At 39.4% G+C, this 13,763-nt stretch overlaps 1 protein-coding gene across 2 annotated transcripts in view; it reads right to left on the bottom strand.

Moving 5' to 3' along the window:
• Window positions 1-252: 252 nt before the first annotated feature.
• The window catches only part of FAM107B (family with sequence similarity 107 member B), a 134,501-nt gene continuing 120,990 nt past the window's right edge, over window positions 253-13,763 (bottom strand). For both annotated transcript variants that reach the window (XM_026868507.1, XM_026868508.1), the window contains exons 3-5: window positions 9,623-9,806; window positions 5,445-5,598; window positions 253-3,442 (exon numbers count right to left, since the gene is read on the bottom strand). In XM_026868507.1, coding sequence (XP_026724308.1) covers window positions 3,326-3,442; window positions 5,445-5,598; window positions 9,623-9,806 — 455 coding nt within the window. In that variant the 3' untranslated portion in view covers window positions 253-3,325. The remainder of the gene's footprint in view (window positions 3,443-5,444; window positions 5,599-9,622; window positions 9,807-13,763) is intronic.

Here is a 13,763-nt window from a genome sequence, read left to right as displayed (position 1 = left end):
CTTGCATCAGCTGGACAGGTACACAGTCCTAAAAATCTCCTGTGTCACAAATATTCAAAAGATAATAAGACTAAGAGACACAATGAGCTTTTTCTGCCAGCTAATTTGCCAATAATATTGCATATACAAACATGGATGCAGTTTAAAGGAACAAAAACTCATCACGATCTTGATACTCCCCCTGCATTGCAGAATTTTAAATAACCTGGATATCTCAGCACAGTCCCCGAGGCTTTGTTTTCATCAGGACATGACAGACACCACCGCATGTGCCAAGCATGTAGTAGATTTTATTAAGCATAACTTTGGTTCTAAGTATTCCACCCTCATTCTCGTAATACCTTTAGTTAAAAACAATTATACAAGAGCAAATACAAAAAATATTAAATTATGAAAACAAATCCATTAAGGCTCCCTTTTTATATTTATATATATTTATATATGTACACTCAAACAAGTGCAGATATTAACAGAAGGTTAAAGCCACAAAAATGCTAAAAAATTTACTAGTACACTATCAAAAGCAAGAGTTTTAAAAAAGTACAAAGTGGTAAGTGAGCCATTTTCAAATCACTGAAGTATTTGCTAGATTACTTCAAAACCCATATAGCTAAAGGGCAGATGAGAAATTGCTTACACTCACTGGCAAGCAATTTCTTACTTGAGTAGCCACACAGGACACTTGTGGTGTGACGAAATGACCACCCATTTAAGTGTTGCCCATTCTAGCACAATCCTGACTTTGAAGACAAGCTTTTGCCTGTTAAATTGACATGAAGGTGGCTGGGACTACTAAACTAAAGGGTCAGCAGAATTCAAAGATGTTCTAACACACACATTGATGTTCTGTTCACACAGAGAATTAATTCCAACTGAAAACAAAAAAAAAACTACTTCACGCTGTATGTACAAGGGTTTTCTGGCCTCCTGTGTTTCAGAAAGACAAACTCTACCCTGAATCACAAGCTGACATGGAAAGAAATGAAGGCAGAATGCTTTGAGCCTTGAAAGGCCCAATCCAACACACCCACTGAAGCCAAAGAGAAGTCCTCATCCTCCACCGACTCCGGTGCCATTTGGATTACACCAACTTCATTTCACTGTGCACACATGGTAGGACTGACATGCTCACTGAGGGGAAATGGCTGAGAAGAAATAGTCTGCTCAAGCCAGAGGAGGGTTTCCTCAACAACTTCTAGACATTTCCGTAGTGAGCAGAAGGTTAACTGTGGAGTGGAAACCAAGAGGCATGAATTTTGGTAGGCTGAGAGTGGCTAAGATAAAACATGAGTGTGGCGTGGAAGGCTCATATACAGTGCTGTCTCAACAACATGAAACAAACTTAATCAGTGCAAGTGTTTGAATAATGTGCTGCCAGAAAGGAAGATTTTCTCCTTCCAGAAGAAGAGGAGGAGAGAGGGAAGAACCTGCAGCACTCAGGGTGTTCCTTTGTTGAGAAAATACATGAAAGAGTCTTACTTTTGGCCTTTTGTCTTTTGTATCTCCATAATTTGAACAGTCTGGTAGACCATCTTCACATTTAATCTTCTAGACATGAGTCACACTGCAAGTCTAAATCAATGGCAATACACTTATCACAACTCAATTTACTCTCAATCTGATTATGTCCTCATAAAAAATGCCTGGATCTTGACAAATTGGAAGTCTGTAGCTAGTAAACATTTCTAATTGTGAGCATTTTGTTCCAAGTGCTATGCTGAAATTGTATTTAAAATGTCCAATACGTACAAGGCAAAAGGAACTAAAAAACAAACCAACAAACCCTCCCCCACCACCTTTACAATACAAACACGCCACTGTTGATATTAATAAAAAGTGTTCGCAAACATTTATGTCCAATGTAATTACAAAGTAGAAATTATTTTGTTTAGCATCCTAAGGCAAAGACTAGGTTTAGATCCTCAGCTGATACAGATGAACACAGCTTCAGTGAGAGCTAGGACTGTGCTGACCAAGATGAGGATTTCTCCCCAGATTCTGAAAAAATATCTGCACCCATTCACACCAGGTAAGAATCCAATTCCATAATCCTACACGAGTAATCTGTTCCCCCCTCCTCATCCCAGGCTTTCCTGGATAACTAGTAGTCATAAGCATGAAGGATCAGATTCTGCTATCCCTGTGCAAGCTGAGCAATATTTTATTTAATGGCTAGTCACAGGGGCAACTTGTGGAAAGGCAGAAGGTGACAGAATTGGACCATATGACTCAGTGGTAACACACTTCCCTTCTTTCTTGAGGCTAAAGGAAGGGTAGGATAAAACGAATTCCATTTTATGCCTCACTTCAGCAACAAAAAATTCCATTTCAGTAGATTCCAATGATCGGTTTGGTCTGGCTCAAACACTGCTCTGTTGCAAAGAGCAGGAACTGATGGCAGATCAAGATTCCTGATTTCAGTTGCAGCAAATGAGTTTAAACACTACCAAGTAATGTGTTAACACTGTACTCAGATCAGCATGTCCTTGGAGGAGAAAGGCCACAACAGCAAAGTAAATAGGATTTCAAAACACAAAAAGTAGAAGACAGGTCATTTTGCATTGAGAGGTAAATTCACAGATAGCACTGCACAGGCTGTGCACAATGGTGTAAGTTTAGAGACAGAGATAAATCAGCTTCTGGATTCTCCTTGGTGAGAGGATCGTCAGATTTCTACTCTTTCATAGCCCAAATTCTATACACCAAACAGGGAGAAATGGGCTTTAAGGCTGCTTAACATTTTTCACTGCTGGTGAATTTTAAGCATTCTCATCTTGCCCACACCTGCCTATCCTCATGGGGATGGGCAGCAGTGATCCACATACCTCATATCCTCCCAGAGCTGATAAAAATTCCAACTAAACACAAGTTGTTGTGTGATACACACAGGCTGTAGGTCTAGATGGAGGAAATCTACCTGCACAGCAAAGCTTCATAAGATATCACAGGAGGATTTTTGTTCTCTTTTAAAGCAAAATATAATCTGTGTATCTCCACTAAACTAGGATCACATGAGATAAAGCAGTGCAACACTGAAGGAGTTTCTCTAGTTTCCCTGGTTAAAATCTCTGAGCAAGCCCATCAGACTGGTCCATGACACTGAACTGACAAACAAACTCCTTATCCATTGATCTCAGGACTGCATTTGGCAAGTCGATCTGTATATGGTACTGTCTTTTTAATCCACATGTCCCAGGAATTAAAAATCTCATCTTCAGTAAGTGTCAGCTGGATGCTGTTATCTTCCCTCTTGAGGGGCAAATCTGAGACAACTTGCAAAAGCCTCTCTCTGCAGGAAAGCTGGAAGTCTTAGCAGGTGCTGGCTCTAGGAGTCTGGTGCTTCTGTTGCTTCCTGGACCGTCCTCCTCAAGTTGCCCTTGACTTTGACAAATTCAGGTGCATTTTCCTGCTCTTCCTGTATCTTCTGTTGCTCCAGTTCCAGCTTAAAAGGGAATCACATGTAAAAAAAGTATATAAAACAGATCATCAAAATACAAGACAAAAAACTAAAAGTTTCAATAATTGGCTGTACAGAACTATTTAAACTGCTTCCTTTCTCCCTCTCATGGAAAAGATAAAGTTGCATTTCTTTGGGAGTATCTATTCTCATAAAGGGTAAATCTTTTCAAATCCTTGGCCCTAGCTTGTTCCAGATGTCCACCTTTGCCAGATGGACAAAAACTCTGCAAGCCCAGTACAAGAACAAGATGAAGCATTTTTGAAGAAAATCTCGGACATCTTCATTAAAGAAACAACAATAATTCCCCCTTCTGGGTTTTACAACAAGACAAGGACGAATATAATTTTTGGGAGAACACATGTGAACTGCTACTACTGAGCACACTTGCAGAATTTATTTCTGAGTGTCTAGGTATGGATTCCTGTATCTAACTTGAACCCCTTTTGGTGTTTCTGTTTTGTCTATCACAAAAAGCAGTAATTTAAAAAAAATCCTCCTTGGCCCTCAGTTGTTCATTTTTGAGACTCCATTCAACTGACATTTTTAACCCAGTTGGAGCTCCTGCCCATGCAGACACTCGAATTTACCACGTGAGGTTAAATGTCCTGCTCTATGGGGCAAAGCTATACAGTGCTCATACAGAACACGGCTTACACATCACACTGAATATGGATTGCTTAGCAATCCTCGGTGAAGGCAGATAAGTTGGCAGAAAGGAAGAAACAACCTTTTAGAAAACTGTCAAAAGCTCTTGAAAGGATCTTTTTTTTTTTTTTTTTTTTTTTTTTTTTTTTTTCAAGCAGACCAAGGTCTCTCTGACTAAAAGGGACCACATACAGCTCACCTAAATAATCTCTCCTTTGTCTCTGGTTCACTGGCAAGGGCCATGCCTTGTTACAATAAATTATGACAACATTCCTCTATGAGTCGTGTTGTCAATTAACACCATTCCTATGATGTTTACAAAGTCACAGTATTGTTTGCACTGGGCAGGCTTCTCTTCTAACAGAATTTTCTATTCTACATATGTCCTTGGATGGCCCAGCTTCAAATCAAATCTTCCCACAAGCTGAACCATTTGAAGCTGGGCACTTAAGAGCAGAAAAGTGACAGGATGATACACTTAAAAATAGAATATCTTTCTCCCTCCAAAAATATTTCTAAGCCTAATTAAAAAAAAAAAAAATCCCCCCAAACCTAAATAATGATTGGATTATACATAGTTTTCAATACAGTAATTATTTGCCTTAATTGATTTCCATTGAGAAAAACAGGAAATACTGTTTTCAAGCATTCATTTATTTAAAAATAAATGCAATGCTTGATGAACAGTGACTTCTATGATGAGGTGTTTCACTGTAGAGATATTTCCTTGCAGGTACACCAAGTGCCTTAATTGGCAGAGAGACATGTGGCTGGCCCTGTGCCTAGCAGTAAACTTCACCACAATGAACTCCAACTCCACACCATCTCCATACTCAGGGTCTTTTCCTTGGTCTGAAAACGCCAGTGGGCTCACACTTTTTAAAGCTACAGAAGATCTTTTTGAAGCCATCTGGTTTCTTACATAACCCAAGAGAAAGAATCAATTGATTTTTTAATTCATTAAGCATCCATCAGTTTTGATGCACTACAGCCTAACAGCCATTCCTCATGGACCATCTCTTAATTATTAGACTACTAAAGTTGACTAATTCACCACAGTTTCACGGGTTAAATAAGGTCAGTGCTCCACACACATTCCTGTTGTGTGGTACAGGATTCATTTGACCAAAGGCAGACACCACATGCAGTTCCTATACAGTAAATAACAACAAACAAGTAATTAGAGAGTGTGATTTGACTCATTCTAAAAAAGATATCTGCATTTGATCAGAAGAAATGTGCCAAAAATCAGCTGCTGCATTTTTCCTATCTCCAAAGGGAGCCTTGGGTGAGTAGCTCTGATGCAGATGTGAAAAGGTAGTGTTATTCCCCATCTTACCTGCTCCAGTTTCTGCTGCCGTTTCAGTAGCTCTATTTCCAGGTCTGATTTCTTCTTTTGTGCTTCCTCTTCTTTTTGTTGTTTAATAACTTGATCTCGTTTCCTTTTCTCCATCACCTTCTGTAGCTCTGGTTTGTTCTGAGGTGCAAGACCCCTTCAAATTTAATAGGCAGAGTGGTGGGGGGGGAAACAGAGAAGAAAGATCAGTTTTATTTAGCAGAAATTCACACAGAATTGTAGGCAGGTTTTCTACAGTCAAGCCTATTTAGATACACTGGTATATGAATAATGAATTAAAAGGTAAAAAACCATGCAGACATTTGCCTGGTTTCTAGCCAAAAACCCTAAACTAGAATTTAAGCTGTATTATTACTGAGGATATTTCCCTTTAACATGCATGCGAGTATTTCTCCTATATAATTCACTATTTTGACTTTCAACTTTAGTCTTCCCTTGATTCTCTCAATTCCAGAAGAAGGGATTAAAAAAAAACCCATCAGAAATCAAGACTCTAGCAGAGCTAGAAACAAATTTTGGACAAAAAGACTTCCCTTGCTGGCTGATAACTCAGAGAGTTTGTGTTCAGACAGTTCTATGCAGGGTTATTATGTCCAGAGAAATTTGCATGGACAGAACTAAAAAGTGGTCTCCCTCTGGACTTTGTCACAATCATGGACTGTGGAAATCATGGATTCTGTCCTTACGTGAGAATGTGAGAGCTTTACCCATGCCTGGCTGGACTAGCCAGAATAGAGAAGCTATTTTCAGTGAGAGCTCCCAGGCTGCACTCAAAATCACAAAGAAGCTAAAACAACAAAAACACAGAATAAAAAAAGTTGCAGTCACCTTGGAGACCAGACAAAGGCTGGAGGATTCTCCCTCTCACAAGACTTTAGGTACTACATCAACTGAATGTTTCAAGTCTGTTCAGCACAAATTGCTTTCCAAGCCAACCACTCTAAAATGAGAAAGCTTACTCTTTGGGAAGATGCATGACTTTATTTATACAGGCACACACACAGATACATGCTCGCTCCTACTGATTTTTGTGACTTCAGCTATTTCTTTTATATCTGTTCTGCTATGATGTTTTCAAAATCTGTTATGGTAAGACTCAAAGCTCTCCCTGTTACACAGATATGAGTCTCACTTAAGTCAGAGCAGAAAGATCCAAAATTTGCCTTTGTTATTATCATTTTCTCTGTGAGGACTATTAAGTGAAAATATTCAGCATTAAGTTTAACAACCATTTTTTATTTCAACTTTAAGAAATTTAATAATCTGAATAAACTTTCAGAAAGTGTATTTTTACCCTTCCCTACTTGCTTTGTATCTGTGGTTGACCAATTCTTCCATAATACACATATCCGACAGCATGTCCAATAATACATTAAAATGCCATTTTATGGTGACATCTATGAATGACTCCATATATTGTGCAACACACTATCCCTGTACAGACCCTGACAGCAAAATCAAATATTTAGCAACACCAAATGCTGTTCGCTATTTCTCATAATAGATCTAATGGCCCGAATGCAACAGAAGCTACAAGACTGTGTTAATATTTCATGTTTCATGCTATTTTAATTACATTTTAACACATAAAATCTAAGTCGGGCAGAGAAAAGCTGGAGTGATTTTTTATTACCACCACTACTACTACTACTACTGAATCAGTGAGAACTGAATCAATGGAAACTTCCATGATGGCAATTAGCAACAGCCACAAACCAGAAGCAGGCTGCTGAGTAACATTACTCATTCCAGCTTTTTTTCAGTCAGGTTGTACTGTAACAAAGCAGAGGCACAAGAAACATGCTGTAGCTGTAATAAAGGGCACCTGCAGAAGATGCAAGTAAATACAACCTCTCAGTCTAATCAAGTGTGGTTGGTAGCAGGTCTGTAGCAGAACAGCATCAATCCTATTTCCACACCCACATGTAAAAAGGAAAGCAACAGGCAGTTACTGGATTAACTGGGAGTTTTATATCACCTCCTAGTGATCTCATTAAATACAAAATCCTAAAGCATTGATATAGAGTAAGCAAAGTGTACTATAACACAAGTTAAAGAGTTGATAGGGTTAAAACCTCTGGAAGGTATAGGACCAATACTCTACAGAGCTGAGGTTGACTCCTGATCAGTAAAAAGAGTTTAAAGTCAGTGACCAGTGCCTTGAGGTACCACCACCTGGATCTTTGTCTGCCCAGAGCAACTACCATTTCCACAAGTAAAGAACTACGTCAGTTGAAGACCCACAGACACTGCTCACAGTAGGCATGGAGAACCATAGGACCAGCACTGGCTAATATCTTCTAAGATCCAGAAATGGCTGTTCAGAGCTGACTGTTCAAAAGGTGAAGCTGCTGGCGCCTATACAGAGTCTTCACAATAAAATAAGGTGCACGTTAAGCAGACTTCTATAAGAGCACTCCAAGTCCTCCATACATATGACAGTTTGTAGCAACAAAGCAGAACACAAGCCTCATATCAGAGCTAGTGCAGTGGTACGAAGCACAGAAGACTAACCCTCTTCTGAAAAATACCAGTTTTTCTGCTGCTGAAAATCCTCAAAGTATTTCTGCACCAATAAAAAAGAATCTAAAATTAACAGCTGCAGCTAATCAAAATCACAATAAGAGAAGAGTGGGTATTGAGGGCTGTACAACTCTGTGTAATAGGATATTCTCCTAGAAGAAAAGAACTCCATACTATTTAAAAGTGCTTTATGCTTTCATAAAATTAAAAGAAAAAAAAAAAGCCTTAATTTATTGCAGCCTCCACATCCTTTAGAATAAGATCATAAGTTGGGAAACTTCAACTGTCTTTCAATGAATATAGCCTTCTTGGTGCTAGGAACTAACTTTGATGTTTAATCCCATTAATGAAAAATAGGACAAACACCTATTTAGGCCAGTTTCTTCCAATTCAGTTGGCATTCTGTAAAACATTTCTACTACTTTATCACTGAAGAAATGCTGTATTGTGTATGCAGTTCATTTAGAATTAAGTATCTAAGCCCAGCATTTGTGAGGATTTTGCTATTACAGATAGCCCTTCTCCCCTCAAAATACTACCCTGACAGAGGGAGGAAAAAAAAGAAAAACTTTCATTATGTGACTCTTCCTGTCAAATAGACAAATCCAGTTGTGCTCGAGCAGTCAAAGCAATAGCTCCCTCCTCTCTTTTATCAAGGTCCTGGGTCTCAAAAAGCCTGAATGGCTGCTACCAGCAACTTTATTCTCAAATGCGCTCTGAAATACCGTTCTGCCAGTTCTGTATTACAGATCCCCACATCCTTGCCTTTGGAAATTACATTCTGAGTAGCTTCAATCCACCAAATCGCTAATTTTTATCATAGTTATCATGTTGGTTTAAATGGAGGACTATCAACAAGCTCGGTGGCTTTGCCATCACCCTGTGGTCTGGTGGCTATTTTCTTAACATGTTTTCTAAATTACTCTTCCATTGCTGAAGAGGTTTAATAACAGAACTTCACCTATTTCTGGGCCAAGTGCCTGTGTCTCTGAAGTTGATGAAATCGAGTTTGAGTTATTTACAACTTTAAAAGCAATATATAGAGCAACAGCTGTGCATGCCAGAATGGAAGAAGCAGCATTTGCATCACATACAAAGAAACACTTGTGCAGCAGCAGAGCAGGCACCAGACTATTACACTGCATTGCAAGAAAGATCAAGTAAGGAGAGAACAGTTTCATGTGAGATTAAAATAGACTATTTCTTTGATTTAAAAGTGGCCCCACAGACTCGGTGTGCTGGGAACAGTGAAAACCCACAGATTTTATCGTCCTGCTGGTAATCGCAAAATTTTGTCAAATACCTGATAAAGTTAAGAGCTCAAGACAAATTACAGTGCCCAGGTAACCAATATGAAATGTGAAAGGGGAGAACTGAACTGCTCCCTCTTGAAACTGACCCTTTGCAAGTGTTCACAAAACAAAGGGAGAAGTCTTTCACAGCACCTTGTGCAAAGCAACTGAAATATAAAACAGAAATAAATGCCATGGTTAAGAAACAGAATCTTTTCATCTACAGTTTCTGAATGAACAAAAAATGTCTGCTAGGTTTTGGGCAAAATGTCATTTTGATGAAACTAAAACTCAAGCCGTGTGTTTGGGGTGGGAGGGTGGCACAAGTGATTCTTAGACTCTTACCTTTTTTGATTCATAAGCAACTCTCTATGGAGATCCTGATGATTCCGTGATGACTTCACAGGATTAATTAACTTCTGAGGCCTAATTAATTCAGGATTGTCATCATCTATGTAGTCTGGTTCAGCCATAATCTTTCTTGGAATGGGATATGGATCTTTGGGTTCAGTGTCCTTGTTCACAGTATCTGTAAAACGGGAAAAACTGCAGTAAATCTACATTGAAAGGCCTTTTAAAGGTGTATTAAAGCATAAAGGCAGCATATTACATTGGTAACAGTTATACTTTTCCTAGATTAATTTTGTCTGTAGTAAATAAAATCTCTAAGAGCAAACATCAGTAGCAGCTTTTTTAATAGACAGCAATTTCACAACAATGTAAGATCTAATAGCCTTCATCCATTGACTTGGAGAAAATTCTCCCCATTTTAAGAACTACTAGACAAGTAATTTAGGTCAAGCGCATGAAGAGCCCTATTGATTTTAATAAGCCTACTCAGATGAAGCATTTTGAGATAGCAATACAGAGAACCTAAAGACATTTTAAATACTGACTATATTAAATACAACAAAAGTGTACCAAAACCATACATCACTATCATGCCAGCTATGGGGAAAACACCTGGGGATAAGCCCTGAACTGTGCTGTACCAAGCAAGAGCTTCCATATGGAAACAGCCAGATCTGCAGTCATTGGGATGGAGTACAGATTTCTGAGTGGAAAGGTAGAGGAGAAAAAGCTGGGTGAGGTTGTTTCTTAAAGGGTGTATTTAAACCAGCGAAGATCCACAGAAATCCTGATCTGAAGGCAATGAATGAAGTCTTTATGATCTATATCATCTGGAAATGTGGCGTTTTCCTATCCTGTTAGAGAAAAACATATCTGTACACCAAATCACAACATTTTCAGTCAATAGCTGACAAGTAAAATATAGTTTTAAAATAATTTATACATGACTATTCATACCCCCTTCCATTAAAAAGCTTCAGTCACAAGAAATTCAGCATCCAAAACAAAGCCCATTCAGAGCAATTCTGCCTCCATTCTCTGTCATGGAAACTTGCACAGAGTCTGCAATTATCAGTTTGATGAAACATTGTCCCCTCAAACAGACCCCCCCAAAAAATATCTCACAGCATGTGGGTTTAGAGACAAATCAATGGGACATGAAAGAAAAGGCGACAGACCTCCATTACCCTGACTGGCAGAGCAGCTGAATGCTGCACACTGTACTGAGCGGAGCTACGAGACAAATCAGAGATTTGCCGCATATTTTCCAGTAAAAGCTGAATATGTGTTTTAATTTAGACCCCACTGTTAGCAGCCCTTCCCTCCGTCTCTTGCTCCACAGGCTGTAAAACCTGTATAAATTCAGTCTCAATTTAATCCCTAAACTATTTTCTTTCATCAGGAATCTCATATTGTTGCTCAGGTCTGATTCAAAATCCACTTGTTACAGTGGAAAGATTTCCACTACTACTTGGTACGTTAACACTGAACAGTACCACCACCACCACCCTGCTTGGGCTGTATGTGCGCTTACAGATGAAGAAGCAAAACGACAGGACTAAATTTTCAGTGGATGCAGAGAAGCCACTCCGGATCTGAATGTGTCCAATGGACCCAGCATAGCCCTTTCAGCTTCGTTCTTTGAGTGGATGATGTGAACTGTGTTTTATTGGTGCTACATCTCACACACCAAGTTTCTATGGAGCAAATCCAATGAGAAACAGCTTACCAGTACGAGCCGCTGTCAGGGTGGCCCCTGCATTAGTTTTTCAAGGCAAGTTTCTATGTAGCGTTTTTGAACTCTGTGGGGGTGCTAGTTCTCACAGGGACCTCTGAAACTAATATAAAAATTGCCCGCAGTTCAAAACTATGTAAGTATATTGCTGTACATGACATAAACCTCTTACTGACATTGATCATGCAATAAAAATACTTCTCCCATCAGCTTCTTGCTTCAATCAAGCAAGCAGCTATCACCACATAGATCATTGGAAAATTGAGGTCAGTAGAAACTTGGAAGATTTCTAATCCAACCTCCTGCTGAGAGCAGGAATAGCTACGAGACCAGACCAGGTTGCTCAGGACTGTACCCAGTAAGGTTCTGAAATCCTCCAAGGCTGCACAGCCTCTGTGGCCAATCCTGCTCATCTATCTTCATGAAGTTTTTCCTTACACTGGTAGGAACCTTTTGTTTCAACTCATGCCATTGCATCTCACCCTCTGGCCATGGACCACAGTGAAGAGCCTGACTCTATCTTCTTGCTAAGTTCCTCCCAGGCATGGGGGGCTGCTGTTAAGTTCCCCCCAGTCCTGCCTCTGCTCCAGGCTGAGGCAGCCCAGGTCCCTCAGCCTCTGCTACAGCACATGCTCCCAAGCCCCCAGCTCAGCTCAGTAGCCCCTCACTGAACTTGTATCTTAAATCCCTCTCTGCTTAATTGCATGTCATTATCAAAAGATCCCAAAACCCCAGAAAACCCAAACCACAACATACTTCTCAACAAATATCACACAGCACCATGCTGCTAATAAAAGGTGTGCAGAAGTCTATTCTCTTTACCCTAGACAATTAATTAACTAGCTACAGTTCTTTTCTTTTTTTAAATGAGGACACGATTCATATTTCCTTGGTGTTCACATCAGGCTTGTCACACCTAAACCAACTCAAATGTTACATATCCAACCTCCACCCAAAATAAAACTGCTGTGTAAATATTTGGTTTTGCTGCACTCCTCTACCAGTTTTGTTGCATTGTTGGGGCTGAGAGTCTTGTAGAAAGCATTTATCATTGACAGCTCTTCGTTAAAGTAAGTTTGAAAATAACCTGCTGCTTCTTCAAGACAAATCTCCTGTTTGCTTAGTCAAAGATGAAAAAATGCAGAATTACCCTACAACTGTCTGTCATAAACAATGTACTGTTTTTTTAGCACAAGCCCCTGGAAAAAACAATTTGATTCAGTCATTCATCAGAAAGTTTGATGTAATATTTTGCAGCACACAGATTTGCTTTTGGCAAGCTCTTGAAATGAAGTCTATTTATTCTTCTTTCTTCTGTCCCATCTCTATTTTTAAAAAACATGTATTCAACTCAGAGGTCAGGAATCGTGGTTTCCTAATGTAACATGAACTCTACTAGCAGCAAACTTGAATGAATAAAACTCCCTTGGGAACTGAAGACGCTTTCCATGTGTGATTAAGCTGCAAATGATTTAATCTAGGATTTCTAAACAGAGCCAGTGAAACAGGGCACCCAGTTCCCACTTGGTGAATCCTCTCACACCCTTTGCAAACCTCATCCTGGCTGGAAGCCACCAATCCAGTCCTGCAGAGTCACCGTGTAGTATTATACACAAACAATACAATTAAGATAGTGTGATTACCACCCACACCTTTTCAAAGCAAACATTTACAAAAGCACAGGCAAATTTCACATAAAAAAGAAACTGAGGCACAAAGGATTCACCACGCTAATGGCAGACAGGAAGAGAGCTGGCAGTGCAGTCCTAGAGTTTCGTTTCGAGATTCAGGCTCACACAAATAAACCATCCAAGCTCAATGACAGAATCCTTTAAAAGTCCTTAAACAAAATTTAATCAATGTTCAAGCAATAACAATTAAAAAATATATTAATTCCATGAGTCTCTAGTGCTCATCACCACAAAAGTCACAACTCATAAAGCTGCTTTCAGATCATCACTAGATGCAACGGTGGGACATGAATAATCCAAATAAACACTTAACAGGAATATGCTGCCTTAAGAGCATCCGAGAGGCTCCTTTTAACCATCTGCTGTTAGATGATCAATTGAGAATGCACAATTCATTTCTGTGTTTCCCTGTTATCTTGCTCCAAAACAAAGGAGAGAGATTGGAATTTGGGGGATGTTTTAGCTGAGCTTAGCTCAAGTTTAATACACCACTAATTTAGCAGGTGCTTCCCTAGCGCATTTGCTGAATTAGCTGTTGCTGCGCAAGCAGCACAAAAGCATTTATCTATCCTATCTTTTCCTGCCTGAGTAACTCTCACATGACTGCTTACATACACGTGGATCTTCATCTAGAAGGAATAAATTGGAGATCCTGCATGGAAGAGGAATTTTAACTCCTCAAACTGCAAAGCAATTTCAATATCCCACT

Source organism: Athene cunicularia, assembly GCF_003259725.1.
Source record: "Athene cunicularia isolate RWA chromosome 1 unlocalized genomic scaffold, athCun1 chr1_part2, whole genome shotgun sequence".
Lineage (NCBI taxonomy): Eukaryota > Metazoa > Chordata > Aves > Strigiformes > Strigidae > Athene > Athene cunicularia.
Note: the sequence above shows the minus strand (reverse complement) of the source record. Positions and strands in the feature narration are given on the sequence as shown.